Below are 25,628 nucleotides of genomic sequence, written 5' to 3' on the forward strand. Positions count from 1 at the left end.
GAACTTGCAGCTTCGTCTCTCTCGACTAGCTGCCAAGGCTGCTCTAACCTCAAAACTATATTAACAAGCACATTCCCTCCACAAGCTTAATAGATTATGGTGGCCACTCCAGGCTGGAAGAGCACAGGAAAAACGAAAGGATTCCCATCTTGTAACCTTCAAGAGTCAAACTCTAGCACTTGTGCTGCTAAACAGATGTCTTTACGGAGATCTTGGTCATTAATCCAGCCATAACTTGTATTTTTCTTCAGTCCAGTGTTTTGTTGCAGAACGCAAATTGCCAGAATACTTGAAGAAACCACCAATATTTTGGTCCTTCCAGGACATTAATCACGGCAGTATTCTACAAATGTAACCTAAAAAAGCATTAATCCAAAAATCCAGATGTAATATACACAAAGTGTTACGTATAATGGTATAAATGTGAGAAAACCCGTTAGCTGTATTTCTCCTTTTACGTAATTCCAACTTTCACATCATCTTCTCAGAACTGATGAAGTGAGATGAAACGCCCGTGATAGTTGTGTACTGACCGGCACATGAATTCTGAATTCTTTCTCTTTAGGAAGCAGCACGTTATTTCAGGCCCTGCTCATTAAATGCCTGAAGCGACAGGTCATGGCCATTTGCAGGTACACCCCCCGCAGAAATACACCACCCCGTTTTGTCGCATTGGTCCCACAGGAAGAGAAGCTGGATGATGAAAATGTACCACTTAAACCTCCTGGTGAGAGCATTAAAGATTTATATTATTTACTTCAGGAGACAAGTAGCAAATGATTGCTAATGTGCTATAAAGGTCGGTTATTGATTCATCAAGTCCAATGCAAACATTACCAGGGGTGTCCACTTCATGTGGCACTTACTAATAGAAATGTATTGCAGGTTCAGCTCAGATCTCTTCCTTTATATAGCAATGCCTGCTTGTTGGATCCGTGCAGCGCTCCTGCTGATGGAGGGGCAGTTGATTAGACCGGTCCATCAGTCGCATGCTCCTCCATCAAGCGCCATTTTGTAGACCAGAGAACTTGCAGTCTGTGGAAATACTGGGATCCCTGCCGATTTGTAGAATGGAGCTCTGCCTGAATAGAGCGGAGATCAAGCCTGCACATCTCCACTCCGTTCATTCTCTATGGGACTGTCAGAGATGGCCAACTACCCAGGTCCGTGCAGGCATCATTGACGCCTCTGTAGGCTGTTGTATACTTTTAGAAAAGTTTCATGCATATTGCTACACATGAGACACAGACAAGTAATTTCCACAACTGAAAAGTACTGTGTGTCATTATACCGCCTCTCCTCCTCCCCCGGTGCACTTCATGTAGAATTATACCATAGGCGCACGGGAGCAAAGATTAAGGGCCGGCTCCTTTTCCAGCGAGTTGAAACGTTGTGAGGAGTCGGGTGCTTCAATGCTGAAAACATCCGTGAAGAGAGCGGGCAGGTCACAAGTGCTTGCACCTTTCCCGTCATAAATTCAGGACTAGTGTGTACTCATATGTTCCTATGGCAAGATTGCAGTGACCTGCTTCTTCTATTTGTTGGCACAACCTGAATTTACTGCATAGCAATAAATCTCCCTGCCTGGCAAGGACATCTTGTGGAGGAGAAGCACTTGAGTTTACACTGCAGATTGCTCTATAACCCTTGAAAGTCCTGCGTCCAGAGACTGTGACTAGGTACAAACATACACTACATGACTGCACTTAAAAGAAGTGAGCAAATGAAGGGGTTATCAAAATAGCAAGCTATCCCTCCATTCAGCTGTCCACTAGTTGTGGCATAGAGCATGAATGGGGTGGGGGTTGATTATGCTGCAGTTCTCGGGATCGCTGGAGGTCTCTAGAACTGCTGGAGGTGATTGACAGGTCTCTTGAGGTCATGCACATAGGGAGAGACCTGTCAGTCACCTCTGGGAGCACTGGAATCCTCCAGACCAGTCTGGTCCCCAGCAATGGACCCTGATTGGATCTCCTAAGTATGTTTTCCCACACTTCAGGTGTGGGTTATGGTGGCCGGACCCCTCTAATCAGTGTCATTGTTGAAATTTTGAGATTGTAACACTAATATTTCTGCTTGGCTTTTTGGATTTAGGCTTCAATCTAATTTTCCTCCCATTTGCTGACGACATTCGTACAATTAATAACCATGAGATCATTCCGGCTAGCGAAGAACAAGTGGATAAGATGAAAGAAATTGTCCACAAGCTGAGATTTAACTACAGGTATGTGGGGGTGATGTATGTTATATGGGCAGGGTCCTATGTGTGGCTGAAGACCTCTCCCACCAACGAGATGAATGAGCACACAAGTCTGAAGACATCTGCCCATAAACTTCTCCTCTCACAGGGATCATGCACCTTAGGACAGTACCCCAACATTATTGGAATATGTTTACTCTGGGTTTTTCCTCCTCAGAAGTTTTCAGGAGAAATTCATGTTAGAAATCTGTGCATTTTTTCCCCTTTGATTTGATCAGATCATGATTGTAACGGACTTCACAAGTCATTCCTTTAAAAAAACTGATGTCACGCCTTTTTATTCTCTCAGTAAGGCTTTCAAGGCCTTATTGGAAAAAAATCTCTCTCTGTATGAAAAGCAATGTGGAGGGCCCATTGAAATCCTCTAGTGCTGAAGAGCAAAGCAAAAAGGAGAAAAGATAAGGAGCTCCGTAGTGTAATGAGCTGAAGACTTTTATCTAATCGATCAGTGAGTCTGTTGGAAATACTCATCTGGTAGAGTGGTGCAAATGTAGGTCCGACCCTATGAAGGCCTCTCTGGGCATGCAGACCTTCCCAGGAAGTGAAAAGCTGCTGCCCCATCCAGGGAAGATCAATAGTGAAATATTCAAGCAAAAATGGCCCTCCTTCAGTATGACAGGCGCAGCTTAGATCCTCAGGAAGTGGTACTCCGCCATCAGGATAGCGCAATAAGTCATTTTGTTGAAAATATTAAGTGAACGTGTTTCAGGCCAGCTCCTGCTTCTACAGTTTCTTCCCGCCATATCGTGAGGGACGAGTGGTTTGTTTGAATAAACCATTCAATTCAATTAAAAAGGCTATCTGAAGTGGGTTAGCATGTGGATTGCGGTGGATCTCCTTCAAATTCCCTATAAATAGACTACCATAACCTTAGTGGATGACCTGTATCAGTATGCTGTCAGCTTTGAGGTACACGTATAAACCGGATCAGCCAAAATAATTTACAGTATTGTTCCTGATTCAGTAGTTTTAGTCCCGTGCACCCTCGGCCAGCGCCATGTCACTTTGTCTCCATTTATTATCCCATAGGATGTAAGTCCGCAAGGACAGGGTCCTCTCCCCTCTGTACCAGTCTGTCACTGTAAACCTGTAAACGATATCTGTAACCCTGTACCTAACCCCTTTCTCATGTACAGCACCATGGAATTAATGGCGGTATATAAATAAATAATAATAATTTCTAAAGTTTATGTACAGATGTAACAAACAATGTCAGGTCTTGTAACTGTATCTACATAGCGGAAGCTCTGAAAATATACGATAAAAATAATGTATTAATATTGCCAAATTGGTACAGGGGAATCTGTCATCAGATTCATTCTGCCCAAACTAGCAGGGATCGGAGCCTAATTCTGCGATTACAGCCAGGTACTTTTCACTCTGAAATGCTCGGGTGTTCCAGACAAAACTTACGTCTGAAGGCCTCAGGACTTTGTGTCACAGCTTACTAGTTCAAATCATGATCTAGTCACTACGAGTTTGGGGGGCAGGAGGGTGTCCTGCTGACAGATTCTATTTAACACTTTGTAGACCCAGCAGACCATAGTTTGCAACAGGAAAAGTGGGTGGGATAGTCAAGTAGTATTTTACATAACATTCTATACCGGGGGTGGGCAATTAATTTTCCCAAGGGGCCGCATGAGAGACCGTCACTGTTGTGGAGGGCTGAACCAACAGACTGAAATTAATTGTGCTCAATATTAATATCGAGATATTATAATTATTACCGTATATTATTGATAATTATATTAGTATTAATTGTATCACTTAATATTGAGCAGCCCTTTATATACAGTAAGAGCCCCCACACAGCCTCCCCATATACACTGCATGAGCCCCACACAGCCTCCCCATATACACTGCATGAGCCCCACACAGCCTCCCCATATACAGCATGAGCCCCACACAGCCTCCCCATATACAGCATGAGCCCCACACAGCCTCCCTATATACGGCATGAGCCCCACGCAGCCTCCCTATATACGGCATGAGCCCCACGCAGCCTCCCTATATACGGCATGAGCCCCACACAGCCTCCCTATATATGGCATGAGCCCCACACAGCCTCCTTATATACGGCATGAGCCCCACGCAGCCTCCCTATATACAGCATGAGCCCCACACAGCCTCCCTATATACGGCATGTGCCCCACGCAGCCTCCCCATATACACTGCATGAGCCCCACGCAGCCTCCCCATATACAGCATGAGCCCCACACAGCCTCCCCATATACAGCATGAGCCCCACACAGCCTCCCTATATACGGCATGAGCCCCACACAGCTTCCCTATATACGGCATGAGCCCCACACAGCCTCCCTATATACGGCATGAGCCCCACACAGCCTCCTTATATACGGCATGAGCCCCACGCAGCCTCCCTATATACAGCATGAGCCCCACACAGCCTCCCTATATACAGCATGTGCCCCACGCAGCCTCCCCATATACACTGCATGAGCCCCACACAGCCTCCCCATATACAGCATGAGCCCCACACAGCCTCCCTATATACAGCATGAGCCCCACACAGCCTCCCTATATACTGCATAATCCCCACACAGCCTCCCCATATACAGCATGAGCCCCACACAGCCTCCCTATATACAGCATGAGCCCCACACAGCCTCCCTATATACGGCATGAGCCCCACACAGCCTCCCCATATACAGCATGAGCCCCACACAGCCTCCCCATAAACAGCATGAGCCCCACACCGCCTCCCCCATATACTGCATAAGCCCCACACAGCCTCCCCATATGCAGGTATGCAGGATGACACCCCCCTAGCCTCGACATGCCCACCCAAACATCCCGTACACATGAAAAAAAGAACACCACATACTCACCTCGTCCCGTTCTCCGGCGCTCTGCTTCTCTCCCTGTTTCTGGGGCGCTGACTCTCCGCAGTACACTATATATATATATATATATATATATATATATATATATATATATATATATATATATACAGTTAGGTCCATATATATTTGGACAGAGACAACATTTTTCTAATTTTGGTTATAGACATTACCACAATGAATTTTAAACAAAACAATTCCAATGCAGTTGAAGTTCAGACTTTCAGCTTTCATTTGAGGGTATCCACATTAAAATTGGATGAACGGTTTAGGAGTTTCAGCTCCTTAGCATGTGCCACCCTGTTTTTAAAAGGACCAAAAGTAATTGGACAGATTCAATAATTTTTAAATAAAATGTTCATTTTTAGTACTTGGTTGAAAACCCTTTGTTGGCAATGACTGCCTGAAGTCTTGAACTCATGGACATCACCAGACGCTGTGTTTACTCCTTTTTGATGCTCTGCCAGGCCTTCACTGTGGTGGTTTTCAGCTGCTGTTTGTTTGTGGGCCTTCCTGTCTGAAGTTTAGTCTTTAACAAGTGAAATGCTGCTCAATTGGGTTGAGATCAGGTGACTGACTTGGCCATTCAAGAATATTCCACTTCTTTGCTTTGATAAACTCCTGGGTTGCTTTGGCTTCATGTTTTGGGTCATTGTCCATCTGTAGTATGAAACGACGACCAATCAGTTTTGCTGCATTTGGCTGGATCTGAGCACACAGTATGTCTCTGAATACCTCAGAAGTCATTCGGCTGCTTCTGTCCTGTGTCACATCATCAATAAACACTAGTGACCCAGTGCCACTGGCAGCTATGCATGCCCAAGCCATCACACTGCCTCCGCCGTGTTTTACAGGTGGTGTGGTATGCTTTGGATCATGAGTTGTACCACGCCTTCACCATACTTTTCTCTTTCCATCATTCTGGTAGAGGTTGATCTTGGTTTCATCTGTCCAAAGAATGTTCTTCCAGAACTGTGCTGGCTTTTTTAGATGTTTTTTAGCAGAGTCCAGTCTAGCCTTTTTATTCTTGATGCTTATGAGTGGCTTGCACCGTGCAGTGAACCTCTGTATTTACTTTCATGCAGTCTTCTCTTTATGGTAGATTTGGATATTGATACGCCGACCTCCTGGAGAGTGTTGTTCACTTGGTTGGCTGTTGTGAAGGGGTTTCTGTTCACCATGGAGATTATTTCTGCGATCATCCACCACTGTTGTCTTCCGTGGGCGCCCAGGTCTTTTTGCATTGATGAGTTCACCAGTGCTTTCTTTCTTTCTCAGGATGTACCAAACTGTAGATTTTGCCAATCCTAATATTGTAGCAATTTCTCGGAAGGGTTTTTTCTGTTTTCGCAGCGTAAGGATGGCTTGTTTCACCTGCATGGAGAGCTCCTTTGACCGCATGTTTACTTCACAGCAAAACCTTCCAAATGCAAGCACCACACCTCAAATCAACTCCAGGCCTTTTATATGCTTAATTGAGAATGACATAGCGAAGGGATTGCCCACACCTGTCCATGAAATAGCCTTGGAGTCAATTGTCCAATTACTTTTGGTCCCTTTAAAAACAGGGTGGCACATGTTAAGGAGCTGAAACTCCTAAACCCTTCATCCAATTTTAATGTGGATACCCTCAAATGAAAGCTGAAAGTCTGAACTTCAACTGCATCTGAATTGTTTTGTTTAAAATTCATTGTGGTAATGTCTATAACCAAAATTAGAAAAATGTTGTCTCTGTCCAAATATATATGGACCTAACTGTATATATATATATATATATATATATATATATATATATATATATATATATATACACACACATATATATATATATATATATATATATATATATATATATATATATATATATATATATATATATATATAATATTTTATTTTATTTTTTTTTTGTTTTCATCACTTCAGCTGTTTCACACGCTGATTGGTGGAGGAAGTGGTCGGAGGCTTCTCTACCAAAGAAGTCAGCGCAGATGGAGGCAGCGAGTGGGCAGGCGGCATCGTGCGGCCCTGGGCCTGTTGTTTTCCGGCTCCTCGGCAGGATGTGGCACTTTGCCCAGGTCTGTTCTATACTATTAGGGATAAAACTAAATGCAGGAAAGTTAAAGCGAACCTGTGATCAGATTCATGTCCGAATCACGGACAGTATGAATGCGATTGCAGCTAGGGATGTTTTCCTTTTGAAACGCTGGGAGCCTTAGAGAAAACATACTTTTAATAGTTGGCCGGGGAACGTGTGTGTTGGCCAGGGAACGTGTGTGTTGGCTGGGTTCCTCCTGCCCCAATCTTATTGAATTACAGGTCTCTCTCTAGACTGGGCGGGGAGAAGCCAGCCAGGGACCTTCCTCGGACTGCCGAGACACATAGTCCCAGCCCATCTTATAAATGTGTGCCTTCTCTGAAATACCCCAGCATTTCAAAGGAAAACCTATCTAGCTGCAGCCACAAACCAGTGTCTCTTTCATGCTGTCCATGATTCAGACATGAATCTCGTGACTGATTCCCTTAACTTTTATGTTTTTGTTTTTATCCTATATAGCAGAATATAATATTATGTAGAATACAGCTTGAATATCTCACCAATATTTCCTGATACAAACTCTGGTCTGTTGCTTCATAAAAAGCTTTCAAGGAAGGAATTCACCCCCTGACTAAATAGCTCTTTCAAAGGCAAGTCCAACAATGCATTTACATGGCCGGTCCTTTCCTCCATTACTAATAAATCAGCGTTGGAAATGATATGAAAATGAGTCTGAGTCTGAAGCCTCTGTCACTCCAGCTCTATCCCTCTCAGCACCGCCTGCTCCTGCCTTACTGACAGCCTCTGTGCTGTGTGACTTCAGGCAAAGGAGCCGTCACACCAGCAGAAGGCAGTGCTGGGCGAGGAATAGAGCTGGAGTGACAGAGGCTTCAGATTCTGCCTCATTTGCATATCAATCCCTAATGTCTCAGTAAGTGTCTAAGGGACTGGCCATGTATAGGTATTGCTGGACTTATGTTTGACACTACATGTGAGTATAGTTTAGGGGGTGAATTCCTGCTGACAGGTGGATATAGCAATGTCTAGTTGCATCGATGTAAAACCCCCATTAGCTATTTTTATAAAAGTCAGCAGATCCCTCTGATCTCCATTCCCAGTACTGTACACTGTCACAGTGAGGCTTGGAAGATTAATGTTTCGTTTTCTGTAAGTTTTCTTCTCTGAGGGGGGGAGGTATACACAATGTATTTTAACATTTGCCATTAAATATTTAAGTCCCATTTTTAAAAAGAACTGGATATCCCTAGCAGTTCTCATGAACCCATCCTGTTCTTCTAGGAGTGACTCATTCGAGAACCCCGTACTACAACAACACTTCCGAAACCTGGAAGCCCTCGCCCTTGACTTGATGGAGCCTGAACCCATTGAAGATCTCACATGTAAGATAGTTCGGTCTTTACTCCTTTTTGTCTATTATTATTATGGACTAGAAACATGTTAACAATGTTTGACTGTCCTTTCATAATGGAAAAGCATCAAAGGGGGTTTCCTAGTAACCCATGTTGTTGCAGTGTCATGTACATATGTGATATATGTATATATCATAATCAAGCTGGTGCAAATTAGTAATTGAAAAAAATATATATTTTGCCAGTTTGCCTAGACACCTTGACATCCCGACATTTCTGCCTCTCTGAAAAGTAGGTGGGTGAAGGCATAAGCAGCCGCTATACTCAGGACTGTGCATAGCAGTATCAATGCTGCATGTGCTAAGGTTTAGTGATGAGCCAACGTGCTCTGATAAGGTGTTATCTAAGCATGCTCGGTTAGCACACAAGCACGCTTGGATAGCACCTTATCTGAGCATGTTCGCTCATCACTCCTAAGGTTACTATTATTTCTTTGTCTGCAGCACTGAAGTTCTGCTTTTGTAGTTAGTGGAAGCGGGCAGGAAGTGTTCCTGAAAAAGTACATGGCGTCTCTAGTGTTTTCAGACAGTTATATAATGGTAAATAATACATTCTACAACTAATGTACATATGACATCACATTAAAGTATATGTATATATAAATACCGAGAAAATACCAAACACATGGGGGTAAGGGTAAAATAAAATACTTGATCATGTAGGCAATGTGTTATAAATTATGCAGAAATCTGCTAAATATGATATATATGAACATACTGACTACAGAGCTAGTTGTTAAACTGCACTGAATCAAGAAGTGTCATTCTTTTGATTAAAAATTATGACTTTATTAACATATATACAATACACACAATTTAAAATTAGTGCCTCAAAACCAAAACAATTCATCAATAAGAGGTAAGCGATGGCACATACAGGTATCCAGAAAAAGTCAATCTAATATATTCCCTTTAATACAATATCACTTCTTTCAGCGTCTTGCTGCGTTTTTTCACCCATTGACTTGAATGGGTGTTGAAAAAAACGCAGCAAAAACACAGCAAAAATGCAGGTATCATTATTTGCTGCGTTTTTGCTGCTGAAAATCCAAGGACATTAGCATGGACAAAGATAAAAAAAACGCACCAAATACGCAACAAAAAACGCATCTAAACCTGCGTTTTTGACGCAGCTTCATTCCTGCCAAGATGATCAGGTTTTGCTGCAGAAAAAAAAAGCAAAAACGTCCTGTGTGAACTTACCTTTACCATATGGTGAACAAAAAAAACCCACATAACACTTGTGGAATTTCACTTTTTTTTCCCCACACGTGGATTTTTTTCCCCCCATTTTCCAGTATACTAAATGGTAAAATCAATGGTGTCATTCAAAAGTACAACTCGTCCTGCAAAAAAAAAACAACAGTCCTCACATAGCCATATTGACAGAAAAATGAAAAAAAAAGTTACGGCTCTTGGAAGAAGGGGGAGGGAAACACAGAAAATAGAAAATCACACGGTAATGAAGGGGTTAAAGTGCATATGCAATTGTGCACAATATACATGGCAATATATAAAGTAAAGCATGATCCATGATCCATGTAATGACCAATAGTTACCCAAACTTCGCAATAGATAACTGCACCCCGACGCACGTTTCGCACACTATTTACGGTAATCCCTTGAGAAAGTAATGTAGAGTGCGAAACCACATTCTCCATTGAGCAGATTTGTTTTCGTTGTAAAGTGTGCTTTAGAACTGTTCCAAGGAAATCTAATCCTAAAACATAAAGTACAGCCCAGAAACAGATGGGCACACGGTTGATTTTGAGCAGTTATACGCATTTTGATAGAAAAAAAAATGAGCAATTTTTTTACCCAAGATGATTGTTTTCCCTTGCTGGTAGCTGGATAATATGCTGCAGAAGTTATGTGGTGGATTCCATGGATAGAGACGGACCGAGGCCCAGTGTTACTGACAAGCTGTTCAGTAACCCTGGAAATAACCCTCTGGCCATTGGCATTGGGCATCAACAACTACTCAACATGTTGTTCCAATGAAGGCTCCAGAGGACCATTCCAGGGGATGTTCAGGTGCTGTTTCTACATTGTTCCACATTTTTCTGGAACCCAAGATGGTTCTGCCGACTGTTTGATGCATATGGGGATCCCGAACAGCTAACTGTCGGGGGAGATAAGGATCCAGCATGTCTGGTTTTGGACTGCCGATCGTTTTCTCTCTTAGATAAGTCACCATCAGAGATGTCTGGTAGCAGCTGTCTTACAGAGAGCACTTGGCTGAATAAGCGCTCCTGTGTATGAGCGAGCCGGCCGAGATGGCTACCAGCTAAAGATTCATACAAAGCCTTCTTAAGCCAACCGCCATCTTCTGTGTAGGTCAGGCTTCAAAGGGCTTGACAGTGTTTGGCTGCAGTGGTCACATGCCCTTCCAGGGGACTAAAGCAGTGTTGGAACTGGAGCCGTGGAGGAACGGGGAGGTAAGTGGTTTCACGTTATTATTTTGTAGCATTCTGGGTCTTTTTCAAATAAACTTTTAAGGAATAGACAACACTATTAAAACCATAAGGTGACAAGGAAGAAGAATCATCACCATTACAAGATGGCAGGCTGTGTTGGTAAAATTAAGCCATTTGATTGTATTGTAAATCACTTCCTGACTTTCTCAGCCTGAAACTGTTGCGTTTCGGGCAGGAAAAAGGTTGATTGGACTGCGTGACTCCTGAGAATAGTACAAGTGTTTCCTTGAATACTCCCATAATGAAGATAACTGATCGTAGCTAAGAATAAAACACCCAGGTGAACATTAAGGGGACAGTGGAGGGGTAAGACTTGTGTGTGACTTGAGATGTCAGTAACACCTACACGTTTTGTTTTTTCAATTCTAGTACCAAAGACCAACATGATAGATAATCGATTGGGTTCTCTGTCAGAAGAATTTAAAGAACTGGTGTATCCACCCGGGTATAACCCAGAAAGCAAAGCTGGAAAACGGAAACAGGGTAAGATAAGCTGATTTGGTATTGCATTTGGCAATAATATTAATTTTGTATTTAATGCAACAAGCAGGAATCTATTTAGAGGGGTATTGCAGTAAGGTTAGGTTGGCATATACATAGGATATGCGAGGATTCAGGGGCCAGGACCCTACTAATCCTAAAGGGGTTGTCAGTTGTAAGGTTACAAGTCTGCAATCACCCTGTGTCTACAGACTTATACATTTTCACATCGTGTGCACTGCCCACTGTGAGGATTTTCCATTGCTGTGAGCAGCTTGCAGGTAACCACAACTATGTGATTTGCATACATGCGGTCACATGCTGACTAGATGGGCGCGACCTTTCTCAATGCAATGTCTAGTCGTAATGTGGCCAGGAGTATGCAAATCACAAGCTGTTACATTGTTAGAATGTAAATGGTCTCTCTCTGCTTGCTGATTGTTTTTCATTGATATTCGGATGGATTTCTATCCATTCAACTATCAAAGCAAGCCGAGGACAATTTCAGTCAGCACAGAGAAAGTGTTAACTCCCATCTGAATATCAAAGAAAGAAAATCACGGTGTCTGCAAATTGAGATTCTGGTTTGACTTTTATTCGAAGTCATGTGACAAGGCTCGTTATAGGGTCATCATTGACTTGTAGGATTGCTACTTCCAATAGGTGGCACTAGAGTTCTAGTCCTCTTCCTCTCTGAAAAAGACAATTTGCATATTTAATTTCCCAGAGGAGCATGGAAAGGCTTATAAGCCTCCTCACATTGGAATGGCAGGTCTGGCATGTCACTCTCCACAAGGAGAGACGTTACTCCTTAGATCCCAATATTTGCACTTAAGACTCTCAGTACTACACATGGTACCAGCGCCTTTATCTATTGTCTGATAGTTTCAGTAGTGCACTCACACCATTATGTGTCTGTATTGAATTCAGCCTGCTTAGTAGAGACTGCTGACATTACTGTGCATGGCATCTCCTAGCTGTATGCCCTCACATTATGACATTGGGATATCAGATAATGGGAACCTATCATCAGGGGCAGATGCCTTTCCAGTGTCGGGGCAGGGTGTAGCACCGAGCTGTTCTCCGGTCATGCCCAGCACATGGGGCATGATTGGAGAACAGCCAGGACTGCTCAGTGCTGTGCGTCTCCCCCGAGCCGGGCACAGTATGGTTAGAACTTGGTTTTCTTTTTTCATTGATCACTTGTTGCCTATGACGAAAAAATGATTTATGTATTTCTTATTGTAACGTTTCGGCTCTTCTCGAGCCTTGAATTCACTGTCATAGAATGCAGAGGAAAAATGGTCAAAAAACGGAATAACGACTGCTGGTAAAACTCAGTGGAGCGATGAGCTTTGGTGAAGAGACGGCCAGAGATGAGCACATGGCTCCACTGAGATTGCCAGCAGCTCTTCTGCATTCTGTGCCAGTGAGATCAAGGCTCGGGAAGAGCCGAAATATCACAGTAAGTAAAGCATCAATCAGTATTTCTCATCTTGCCTCATTACAATGAATCCTGATGTATTCCTAACATATTCTCAGAGTTATTCTCCTTAGGACTTATTCACATGACTGTGTTGTCAGTCCAAGTGCTGTCTGTGAAAACACCAACAGCACCCGGACCGATGTTATTCATTCGGGCAGCACAGATGAGCAGCTTGATCTTCGGGGAATCCGGACCGGACTATTTCCCTTTCAAGACTTGTTTTTGCCTTTTTGTAGGAGATGACAGCGGCCAGGCTGGAAAGAAGGCCAAGACAGAAACCACCATTTCTGAAGCCGACCTAAGAGCGTATGTGGAGAAGGGAACGCTGGGAAAACTGACCGTGCCGGTTTTGAAGGAATTTTGTCGTAATTATGGACTAAAGGGCGGGAAAAAGCAGGAGCTCGTGGATGCACTGGTTGATTACTTTAGTAAAAACTGAATCTTTATTCGCCATAATGGGAACAAGTGTAGATCTAAACATAATTTGACTTTCCACTGTTTTGTTACTAATGTTATCTGCTAATGATAGAAGCCTTTATAATTCTGCATATTAATAGCAGAAAAGTCCAGTCTATATTCAGATGTAAATTCTTAGTTACAAAGATGGAATAAAGTTTTTCCTTTTTGTTAACAGCCGGGTGCCGTGTCACGTTACCTTCCTATTTTCGGCTGTTTTGATGTTACGGAGATTCCTGCACGGATCATTATTTCAATGGTAAAACACGCCTGCCTGTTGTGCACATGGTGCTGGTTTTTCCCCACGAGTTAATAATGAAAAAGCAGCATGTAATTCTTGGAGTTTCTCCCAGAAAAAAAGCTTTAGATTTGGATACTGACTGAATTAAAAGCAGAAAAAATAACCCTTGAAAAGCACAAAAAAACAACTTTTTATGTGGACTTTTTCAGTAAAAAAAAAAATCTGCTAAAAAAAACTGAACATGCACCAACACATACTGTTAGAGTTTTTTTTTTTTTTCACTTCATAAATTTGTATACACCCAAAAACCTTTTAAAGATCCTGCGCAAACAAATCACCGGCTCGCGCCTGTGCACTGTGCTCTACCCTACTGTGGGCAGAGCCGAAAACATCAGTGCGCATGCACACAGCAGTGTCGGCGAAACAGTTCCAGTACATGAGCCGGAAAGACGTGTGCCGGCGCATGCGCACTGATGCAGTAGGGCAGAGCAGAACTATGGGAGTGGAGAGTAGTGAATATTCATCTTCTTTAATAGCAGGCACACTTTTAGTCGCAGCGGCCAGCTTCCTGCAGCGATTTGGCGATAACATGTGCCCACTATTAAACAGAATGAAAAATTCACTGCTCTCCATTCTTATGAGCATGGGCTCCTGTCTCCTGTGACCTGCTCCTCCTCTTTTTTGAGACATCTTCATACCCTTCTATGTTCAATGAATTTCTTATTCAGCTTTTACAATTTACTCTGTCCCATAATTTCTTTCTGTTCAAGAGGTCCTTCTTTCTGTAGCTCCAAGGTACAGCCACGGAGGCCTCTTTCACACCAGTGTATGCAAATCTTTTCTTGGGGCTGTGGTAGAGGGACCTCTTCCTGTTGGATTGTTATGCATCAATTGAATGTGTCCCCATTTGGACACAGTCCATTGATAACATATTCTTGACCTAGCAGGATTCCACTGAATCATTGCATTCTTTTATAGCTTGCTATTATTACGACAGGAACTCCATTGAATTCCTGGACGTCTTAGTGAAAAGAGGCACCAGTAATTGCTTACAAAAAGATCTTCATCAGAAAGCTACGTCTGTCAATGCTCTGTTACATGCATCTTCATCCCATCCACAGGCTATGATAAGATCCATTCCAACTGGGCAATTTATCCATCTTCGCAGGATTTGTTTAACTAACGATGACTTTGAGCGACAAGCCTTGGACTTGAAACAAAGATTCGTTGACAGGTGATATAGTCATCACTCAGTCAATGTGATGCGGACATCACAGGAGGCATTGGGGCTGGTGTGGACATCACAGGAGGCATTGGGGCTGGTGTGGACATCACAGGAGGCATTTGGGCTGATGCGGAAGTCACAGGAGGCATTTGGGCTGATGCGGACATCACAGGAGGCATTGGGGCTGGTGTGGATGTCACAAGAAACATTGCTGCTGGTGTGGTCATCAAAGGAGGTAGTGGGGCTGGTGCAGACATCACAGGAGGCATTGGGGCTGGTGTGGATGTCACAAGAAACATTGCTGCTGTGTGGTCATCAAAGGAGGCAGTGGGGCTGGTGCAGACATCACAAGAGGCAGTGGGGCTGGTGCTGAGATCGCAGGAGACAGTGGGGCGGTGTGGACATCACAAGAGACAGAGGGGCCGCTGTGGATATCGCAGGAGACAGTGTGGCTGGTGTGGACATCGCAGAAGACGTGCAAAATACCCCCCAACACACACACACTGCCCTTCTGCAAAATATACACGCAGTGCTTTTCTGCAAAATTCCTCACACACACACATTCTGCTTCTTTTCAAAACCTCTCACACACACAGCTTCTCTGCAAAATGCTGAACCCCAACCACACACACACTGCCCCTCTGAAACACGCAATATCTCACACACACACTGCCTCTTTGCAAAATATGCACACACTACCCCTGTGCGAAATACACCAACTTAAACACACTGCCCTGTGCATATTAAATACACACACAGCCCCTCTGCAAAATACACACACTGCCCCCTCTGAATAGAAAATGCCTCATCCCCACACAATTTACTCTAGTAAAACTGTACCTTCTTTCACAATTCCCCCATCCATCCATGATACATTTAACGTTCAGCTCCTCCTGGAGCTCTTACCAGTGCCCGCGCTGTCTCTGCTTCTCTGCGACTTTGGCTGACAAATGCCCCTCTGCCCCAGTCCTGGCACAGCACTGTTCAGATCCAAAAGACCTGAATACGTTTGAACATGGGAAGAAGGGAGCGGCGTCTCCCGTGCCTGGCGTGTGCATGCCATAGGTTCGCCACCACGGTTCTTAAGTGTTCAAAATTACACATGCTATCACCTGCACAACTAAGGCAACGTTCACATTAGCGTTTCCCGACGCTGCGGCAACGCATGCGTCATGTGCCCCTATATTTAACATGGGGGCGCATGGACATGCGTTGTGCTGCGTTGTGCGACGCATGCGTGTTTTTTTTTGCCGCAAGCGTTGGGCGCAGAAAATGCAAAAAGTGCGTCCAAATTTCGGCAAAAAAGGACGCATGCGTCGCAAAACGCAGCGTTTTTGTGTGCGTTTTTATTTGCGTTGTCGCCGACGCAGCGGCGCACAACGCAAATGTGAACGTTGCCTAAGGCGGTGATTTATCATGCCACGTGCCCCTGCCCATTGGTATACGTCGGACTCGCAACGCAACAACTAAAGGTATGTGCAAGTGAACACATCAATGGTATTCTACCAGCAAGAGAGATGACGGAGATATGATCCGTCAAAACAATCCCAAGGCATTTTAGGAAATTTCTTAATTGTAATGCCACACAGCTGTTAGAGGTATTGACATGGTACTACCACAAATGATGGGTGGCAACATCCTGGCCAAACTCGAGTCCAAATGGATTGGACTCTTGATGCTGTATGTCCCCGGGGTGTGAATGAGAATCTTAGTTTCGTTATGTTCTTGTAAATCATTTTTTGCTCGTCATCTGGGTCCATATTCTCATTCTTCTTGTCGTCTTTTACATCGCAGCCTTATAACATTCTAAATATGTCGTTTCGGGACTTATTGGCATTTCCATGTGGAATTCTTATCTTTGCAGCATTGGACGGACATCCCCATACAATATTATAGATTTGTAATTTCTTTCCATTAATAACTTGTGAGTTCAATCAGTTGTGCCTTTTGAATTGGATATATAATTCCTCTTATAGACTATATATATATTAGTACAGAACAAAAGTTTGGACACAAGATTTAAAGATTTTTCTGTATTTTCATGACTATGAAAATTGTACATTCACACTGAAGGCATCAAAACTATGAATTAACACATGTGGAATTATATACTTAACAAAAAAGTGTGAAACAACTGAAAATATGTCTTATATTCTAGGTTCTTCAAAGTAGCCACCTTTTGCTTTGATGACTGCTTTGCACACTCTTGATGAGCTTCAATAGGTAGTCACCGGGAATGTTTTTCACTTCACAGGTGTGCCCTGTCAGGTTTAATAAGTGGGATTTCTTCCCTTATAAATGGGGTTGGGACCATCAGTTGTGGTGAGCAGAAGTCTGGTGCATACACAGCTGATAGTCCTACTGAATAGACTGTTAGCTGCTTTTTTCTTGCCATAATACAAATTCTAAGTAAAGAAAAACAAGTGGCCACCATTACTTTAAAAAATGAAGGTCAGTCAGTCTGAAAAATTGGGAAAACTTTGAAAGTGCCCCAAGTGCAGTGGCAAAAACCATCAAGCGCTACAAAGAAACTGGCTCACATGAGGACCACCCCAGGAAAGGAAGACCAAGAGTCACCTCTGCTTCTGAGAAGTTTACCCGAGTCACCAGCCTCAGAAATCGCAGGTTAACAGCAGCTCAGATTAGTGACCAGGTCAATGCCACACAGAGTTCTAGCAGCAGACACATCTCTACAACTGTTGCCATCACACTAGCAGTATTTTACATCAGTATTTGTAAGCCAAAACCAGGAGTGGGTGATAAATGCAGAAGTGGTGCATATGTTTGTTATACTTTTCCTCTATTTGTTCCACTCCTGGTTTTGGCTTACAAATACTGACCAAATGCTGCTAGTGTGATGGCAACCTTAAGAGAACACTTCGTGCAGCAGGCCTTCATGGTAAAATAGCTGCTAGGAAACCACTGCTAAGGACAGGCAACAAGCAGAAGAGACTTGTTTGGGCTTAAGAACACAAGGAATGGACATTAGACCAGTGGAAATCTGTACTTTGGTCTGACGAGTCCAAATTTGAGATCTTTGGTTCCAACCACCGTGTCTTTGTGCGATGCAGAAAAGGTGAACGGATGGACTCTACATGCTGGTTCCCACTGTGAAGCATGGAGGAGGTGGTGTGGGGGTGCTTTGCTGGTGACACTGTTGGGGATTTATTCAGAATTGAAGGCATACGGAACCAGCGTGGCTACCACAGCATCTTGCAGCGGCATGCTATTCCATCCGGTTTGCGTTTAGTTGGACCATGATTTATTTTTCAACAGGACAATGACCCCAAACACACCTCCAGGCTGTGTAAGGGCTATTTTACCAAGGAGAGTGATGGGGTGCTACGCCAGATGACCTGGCCTCCAGTCACCAGACCTGAACCCAATCGAGATGTTTGGGGTGAGCTGGACCGCAGAGTGAAGGCAAAAGGGCCAACAAGTGCTAAGCATCTCTGGGAACTCCTTCAAGATTGTCAGAAGACCATTCCCGGTGACTACCTCTTGAAGATCATCAAGAGAATGCCAAGAGTGTGCAAAGCAGTTATCAAAGCAAAAGGTGGCTACTTTAAAGAACCTAGAATATAAGACATAAAGTGTGAAACAACTGAAAGTAAGTATAATTCCACATATTAATTTATAGTTTTGATGCCTTCAGTGTGAATGTACAATTTTGATAGTGATGAAAATACAGAAAAATCTTTAAATGAGGTGTGTCCAAACTTTTGGTCTGTACTATATATATTTATTAAGTGTAAAACTCCCCCCTCATTTTTAAAAACAGAAACCAGAATTGTGGGTTATATTTGAATTTGTGACAAAATGTAGTTGGTGGAGAAAGGTTGAACTTGATGGACCTAGGTTTTTTCAATCTACGTAACCAATGTCTGTGCAGATAACTGAGAACAAATCGTTGTTGCACTTTGTTCCTTTGAATAAAAACAAGCGTTCACCGTATACATTTTTAATTTAAAAAAAATAAAATACACAGAAAATAAAGTAATATGGCAGATTATTTCTGGTTAAAAATATTCTTGCAACTGAAGAATTTATTAACACAGGTACAGTTTGGAGGAATATGGTTCAATCTGAAGACTCAAATGAAGATTTCAAATATTCAGAAAAGGTCATTAAAGGGGTACATCCGGGAGTTTGTGAAAAACAAAAAAAAAAAAGTGCCTAAGCACTAACAGGCAGATGGTTGCTACCTACCTGTCTGTTGCATCCAGTGCCGCTCTCCACTGCCACCACTGATGTCATGTAGACAGCAGCATATTCCTTTCTGCTCTGTTGACAGGGCAGGATTTCCAATGTCATTCTGATTGACAGCCACTGATTAATTGGGGAGCTGATTGTCAATCAGAATGATGTTGGAAGTCACGCCCCATAAACAGAGCACAGAGGAAGAGAAGCTGACGCTCTGTCGATGTGGCATCAGCAGAGGTAGCTGAATTGCTGGCAGGAGCACTCTGTGGCGGGCACAACAGGTAGGTAGTAACTACATGTCAGTTTGTGAAAAACAAAATATGCCTGAGCATTAAGTCCTGGATATACCATTTAGCACTGTTACATTAATAAAATGAACATTAGAGCATGAAAATGGAAGTGTAGACTTCTGCCATAAATGCAAAGTGTGATTCACACCAGTAGTCTCTCAATGGCTTGCTGCACAGACTGGATCTGGGGCTTCAGTTGAGAGCCTTCCTTGATGGTGACTGCACAAGCAATAACTGGTCTGGAAACTCCACAGGCTCTCCCTAAAGCCTGCTTGGATCGCACAAACACATAAGGGACATTCTTGTCTTCACACAGAAGAGGAAGATGAAGGATGATCTCCAGAGGTTCTGCATCAGCTGCCATAGCAATGAACTCCGCAATGCCTCTATTTAGGGTCTTTGTGGCTGTGAATAGAAGAGCACCATAGTAATGTATTTATGATGATCACATCAGCGGCATAAACAGTAAAAATTATAAAGGAGGTAATAGAGCACAATTTTCAGCTTGTATAAAGCAAAACAGACAAGGTAAGTCTGTCCAAAGCATGTCAGGATTTTTTTTGCAGACTAGTTAATGCTTTGCTATAATTTTGACTCCCATGGAATTTATACATATTAAAATAGACGGATGAGCCTTTAAACTTTTATTTCAGCAACTTTTCCCATTCCCATAAAGCTTAGGGTGGATTCGGGCAGCATGGATCAGGTGGCTGGTTGGGTCTATGGCCAGTTTAAAAAGGAGAAACTGAACATTTATTTTTTTTTTCTTTGCCACCACCATTAATGTATGCTGCTCTGGTCCTATATCATGTCACCGGGCTGTGACTACCAACACACAGCTTCCTCTAAGTCAGGGGTCCCCAACTCCAGGCCTCGAGGGCCGCCAACAGTGCAGGTTTTCAGGATTTCTTTAGTATTGCATTGGTGGTAATGTGATCATCTGCACAGGTGATGATTCCAACCCCTGTGCAATACTAAGGAAATCCTGAAAACATGGACTGTTGGCGGCCCTCGAGGCCTGGAGTTGGGGACCACTGCTCTAAGTGAACTGGCACTTTCAATACAAGTCTGAGACTCAGAGCAAGGTTCTCATATACTTACATTGAGAGCTAGTGACAGTTACCTCTGACTTCTGGTTAGTCAAAATCTGTGGTCACAAGATGGCAGAAGTAGGATCAGAGCAGCGCTGGGAAGAGCAGAAGATGGCAGCTGGGGAGTATTAGGCTAGGGTCACATTGCGTTAAGGCAGTCCGTTTAACCAATCAAGAAAAAGACATGTTGTATGGAAGATCAACAGGACACAATAGTAACTAGATATCAAAAATATTTATTTTAATTGAACAGTCTAATAAGCAAAAAACACACAACACAATTAAAAACAACTAAAAGCACAAAACATGCCCATAATGACAAGGAATACAAGACATAGCCCACAGACAGAAAGGTAATTGCTAGTTTTTGGCACCTGAGGGGGCTGAGACAATTATGAGGGCGTACCCCCCCCAAAAAAAAGGAGTCAAAGTATTACATCCATTTATCTAAAGAATATAATATAATAATTGAACAATACTAGATACCTGTCCCAGCTAAAAGATAGACTAGCACCACATACGGAGATATGGGAGACTGCTGACCTATAAGCAGTAAAGGCAAAACTGCCAAGATACTATCCCCCAAAAAATAAGGACCACTGCAGGTTAGGTAAAGTAGCCAAACCAAAATAAGGGTAATCTCATGAAAAAAACATATGCATACCCAAAAAAAGAGAGATATCCAAGGCCCAACAGAACAATGGCAGGGAAGTCATCAGTCCGAGTCACAGGTCCAGTCCGTGCTGTCAGTCAGGATACCAGTCTGAATGTCAAAGCCAGTCCGTGGGACTATGTTGCCCTACGCGTGTCGCTGCATAGAGGCAGCTTCATCAGGGGCGAGTGACAGCACGGACTGGACCTGTGACTCGGACTGATGACTTCCCTGCCATTGTTCTGTTGGGCCTTGGATATCTCTTTTTTTGGGTATGCATATATATGCTTTTTTTTCATGATATTACCCTTATTTTGGTTTGGCTACTTTACCTAACCTGCAGTGGTCCTTATTTTTTTGGGGATAGTATCTTGGCAGTTTTGCCTTTACTGCTTATAGGTCAGCAGTCTCCCATATCTCCGTATGTGGTGCTAGTCTATCTTTTAGCTGGGACAGGTATCTAGTATTGTTCAATTATTATATTATTATATTCTTTAGATAAATGGATGTAATACTTTGACTCCTTTTTTTGGGGGGGGGTACGCCCTCATAATTGTCTCAGCCCCCTCAGGTGCCAAAAACTAGCAATTACCTTTGTCTGTGGGCTATGTCTTGTATTCCTTGTCATTATGGGCATGTTTTGTGCTTTTAATTGTTTTTAATTGTGTTGTGTGTTTTTTGCTTATTAGACTGTTCAATTAAAATAAATATTTTTGATATCTAGTTACTATTGCGTCCTGTTGATCTCCCATACAACATGTCTTTTTCTTGATTGGTTCTATGGTGTTTGCTTACTTGTTGAGGGGGATTCAGGATCTTTTTACTTCTATAGGTTATTTTTCTTTTGGTGGTGCCCTCCATTTTCTCTTTTTTACAAGGCAGTCCGTTTAGCGCATAGCGCTACGGACTGCGCTAACGCAATGTCCCAAGTGATCGAGTTAGCCGATCCCGCAAGCGCAGATCCCCGATCTGCGCTAGCAAGGAACGGACCGCGAACACTGCAAGCAGCGTTCGAGGTGGTCACTCAAATGACGGCACATCGCTAGCGCACGCCCAATGTGAGCGTGCGCTAGCGATGCGTTCGCCATTACAGGCAATGGCAGCGTTAACAGACTACGTTACACCGCGTTATAACGTAGTCCGTTAAACGCGGTCACACAACGCAATGTGACCCTAGCCTTAGAGTTGAGCAAATTTCTTCGGGTCCCAGCTTATTCAGCAAGCTGTAGCGCTTACCTAATAGACTGCAGAGAGAACAAGGAAACATGGAGTGTGCCGGCCGATCAGCGCTGCAGCTGCATGTGTCACAGCTGTGTGCTCTTCATGCATGTGCTGCGACAAAGCTGCGACACATGCAGCCCCAGCACCAATCAGCCAGCACGCTCCAAGTATCCAGGTTCTCTCTGCAGCTTATTTGCCAAGCGCTATAGCTTGCCGAATAAGAGGTGACGCAAGGAAATTTGCTCAACTCTGGTGAGTATATTACTAGGGGCAGGGAACATGCAATAGAGACTGCTGACTTGTGAATGTTCACATTGCATGCTGAAAGGATTCTCTGGTGCAGCAGTAAGACTGAGTGGTTGTGACCGCAAAGTATGACACCTGCATCCTCCTGATGACATTCCAACTATGTGTGAGGCCTCATTCAACACAAGTGAATTGAGTGAACCCACGCACAACTATCAGGAACGTGACGGAGTATGCAGATCACATACTGTGGTCACATGATCACTTGGTCTCGCTACCACCACTAGAGAATCCTTGCCGTGCACACGATGTAAGGATTCACAAGTGTGCAGTCTGAGTGACTGCAGACTGTCATGGTAAGACTGGGCAGCCCCTTTAAAGGGAACCTGTCAGCAGGATTGGCCAATAAGGTAAAGCCACCATCTTTCAGGCCTGATACAGTATCCAGTAATGCTGTATATCTGTCCCCAACCTGTAAGAACAAAAATAACTTATACTCACCTGTGGGGCAGTCGGGTCCAAGGGTGTCAGTGTTCTCGGTCCAGAGCCTCCCTTCTTACTATCACTGTCCTTCCTGCGACAGCCACAGTCTCCCTGGCATCGCGCTCCTGCACAGGCGTACTTCTCTGCTCTGTTGAGGGCAGAGCAAAGTACTGCAGTGCAACAGGGCTCTTCAACCTTTCCTGATGCCTGCGCACTGCAGTACATGTGCGCAGGAGAACCATGGCGGAGAAGCACATGAAGCAAGAAGGACGGTGAGAGCAACACCTCTCAGACTGGACCATGGGGCGGGGTTGTATAAGAAGCTTTTATTGTCTAGCAGGTTGAGGGCAGATATAGTGTTACAGAATGCTGCGCATCAGGCCTGAAAGGCTTTGGCAGGACCTCATGACCGGCTCCATTAAACTCAGTCACATTACAGTTTAGGCTTCTTTCACACTTCCGTCTTCCAAATCTGCACAGAATCCGTCAAGACGTTGAAATGACGTTAAGATTGTGGAAAACGTGTGCACTGGGCACATCTTTCTGACAGACCCGTCGAGGCTATGTGCACCTGTTGTGTAGGCGTCTTTGCAGCGGTTTTCGTCACACACACACGTCCCACACACACACACACACACGTCCCACACACACACGTCCCCCACACACACACACGTCCCCCACACACACACACGTCCCCCACACACACACACGTCCCCCACACACACACACGTCCCCCACACACACACACACGTCCCCCACACACACACACACGTCCCCCACACACACACACACGTCCCCCACACACACACACACGTCCCCCACACACACACACACGTCCCCCACACACACACACACGTCCCCCACACACACACACACGTCCCCCACACACACACACACGTCCCCCACACACACACACACGTCCCCCACACACACACACACGTCCCCCACACACACACACACGTCCCCCACACACACACACACGTCCCCCACACACACACACACGTCCCCCACACACACACACGTCCCCCACACACACACACACGTCCCCCCCACACACACACACACCAGACCCACACACACTCCCCCAGCTCTTACCTTCGTTAGCCCCTTTGCGGAGCTGCTTGTAGTTGGAGCCCTGCTGCACCAGGTCCAGGATGGTCTTGGTCAGCTGGGCATCCGCCAGTGGGTAGGCCTTAGGGTTCACCTCGCAATCAGTCTGTAAAACAACATGGACAGGAATGAGCACAAAGCGCGGGTCCACGCCACACATGCGCAACACGTGCCGGCACCGGCCACACGCGGCCGCATCCCCCAGGCGCAGTGACACCGGCGGGCGGCTCTTACCATGGTTATTCTCAGGTACGGTCTCCCCTCGGCTCGGAAGCTTCACGGAGGAAAACTGAGACGCAGCGTCCGCAACGCGTTCACAACGTGCTCTTAACTTCCGACCAGTAAAGCGGAAAGGGCGGGGCTTCCTACAATCCGCCCACGTGTCTCAAAGTCTGCCTGACGTCATGCGGGGCGGGGCTTCTGTGCTATGTGGGCAGTCTCTGGTCTGATGTCATAGTTCCCTGCTCTCTGCGGGACGTGACAGATGAGATCACAGTTCTACTCCTCCTCCTTCTCTCTGAAAACCATAGAGCATAAATGTTAGGGTGGAGAATGTACGAGGCGTGGCTGCAGTTTTCACAGCGACCTCAGGTGGAGATCTGGAGTAATGCAGGCAGTGAGGAAGAAAAACAGCTTCACGTTCACGTGTTAACTTTCCAGGGATTTTTAATCTCCGTAAGGAGAAACGCTACTTCTTGGCTCTCCAGGGATTTCGGTAGCGCTCAGACCCGGGTGTCACTAGGACCGGGAGATTTACTTACACATCTATTAGGTTACGTTCCCAGTTCCCAATATGAGTTTTTGGTGATTTTTTACACTACGTATTGTTTTTTTAAAATGCAAGAAACTCATTTTAATGGGTTCAGAAAATCTGCAGCATCGAACACTCTGCAAAGCTCATAGTGGGACAGTAGGCTTACACTTGTACTTTTAGGGCGCAGGACACATAATGTAAGAAATGTCAGCACTCCCTGCAGACATTGGACAATGTTGTGAACACACCTGCGCCATGTTAATCCTCTCTGTGGATTTCTACTGTTGATCTCACTGCAGAGGGTGAAATCCGCACCAAGACCCTCAGATAAAAAGCCAGCATGGGTTTCTGGCCCCACATAACTATAAGGACTTGTCCACTACTGGGCAACCTACAGCATAATCAACTCAGGACCCTAATTAAAATACAATCTACGTTTACCTCCTGGAATGGCGCCGTCCCAGTGATGTCAGTGCTGCTGGTACCGTAGAGTAATGTGACGTGTGACAGTGGCGGCTGAACGCAATCTGTGGCTGCTCTCTGCCTTCTACACGTCAATGTTTCAGCACCGGACGTTTTGTCCTGATGAAATAGTAAAGGCGACGGCTGATGAGCCGTCACTCATTAT

General features: G+C 44.3%; 2 protein-coding genes across 3 annotated transcripts in view; one reads left to right on the forward strand and one right to left on the reverse strand.

Moving 5' to 3' along the window:
• The window catches only part of XRCC6 (X-ray repair cross complementing 6), a 66,898-nt gene extending 53,237 nt beyond the window's left edge, over positions 1 to 13,661 (forward strand). For both annotated transcript variants that reach the window (XM_069737035.1, XM_069737036.1), the window contains exons 9-13: positions 566 to 727; positions 2,095 to 2,224; positions 8,456 to 8,556; positions 11,432 to 11,545; positions 13,265 to 13,661. In XM_069737035.1, coding sequence (XP_069593136.1) covers positions 566 to 727; positions 2,095 to 2,224; positions 8,456 to 8,556; positions 11,432 to 11,545; positions 13,265 to 13,467 — 710 coding nt within the window. In that variant the 3' untranslated portion in view covers positions 13,468 to 13,661. The remainder of the gene's footprint in view (positions 1 to 565; positions 728 to 2,094; positions 2,225 to 8,455; positions 8,557 to 11,431; positions 11,546 to 13,264) is intronic.
• Positions 13,662 to 18,895: 5,234 nt separating this feature from the next.
• Positions 18,896 to 24,608, reverse strand: SNU13 (small nuclear ribonucleoprotein 13). The gene is made up of 3 exons (XM_069737038.1): positions 24,481 to 24,608; positions 24,232 to 24,352; positions 18,896 to 19,848 (listed from the first exon to the last, which is right to left on the reverse strand). Exons 1-3 carry the CDS (start codon positions 24,481 to 24,483, stop codon positions 19,586 to 19,588), a joined length of 387 nt encoding a protein of 128 aa, XP_069593139.1. The 5' UTR covers positions 24,484 to 24,608; the 3' UTR covers positions 18,896 to 19,585.
• Between the last annotated feature and the right edge of the window lie 1,020 nt (positions 24,609 to 25,628).

This window comes from Ranitomeya imitator, chromosome 8 (assembly GCF_032444005.1).
Source record: "Ranitomeya imitator isolate aRanImi1 chromosome 8, aRanImi1.pri, whole genome shotgun sequence".
Classification (NCBI taxonomy): Eukaryota; Metazoa; Chordata; class Amphibia; order Anura; family Dendrobatidae; genus Ranitomeya; species Ranitomeya imitator.

Bases quoted from the DNA above. Each gene is read 5' to 3' on its own strand.
- SNU13 (XM_069737038.1), bottom strand. The intron at 19,849-24,231 runs GTAAGAGCTGGG...TTCTATTCACAG, and splicing joins CCGCAAAGGGGCTAACGAAG to CCACAAAGACCCTAAATAGA.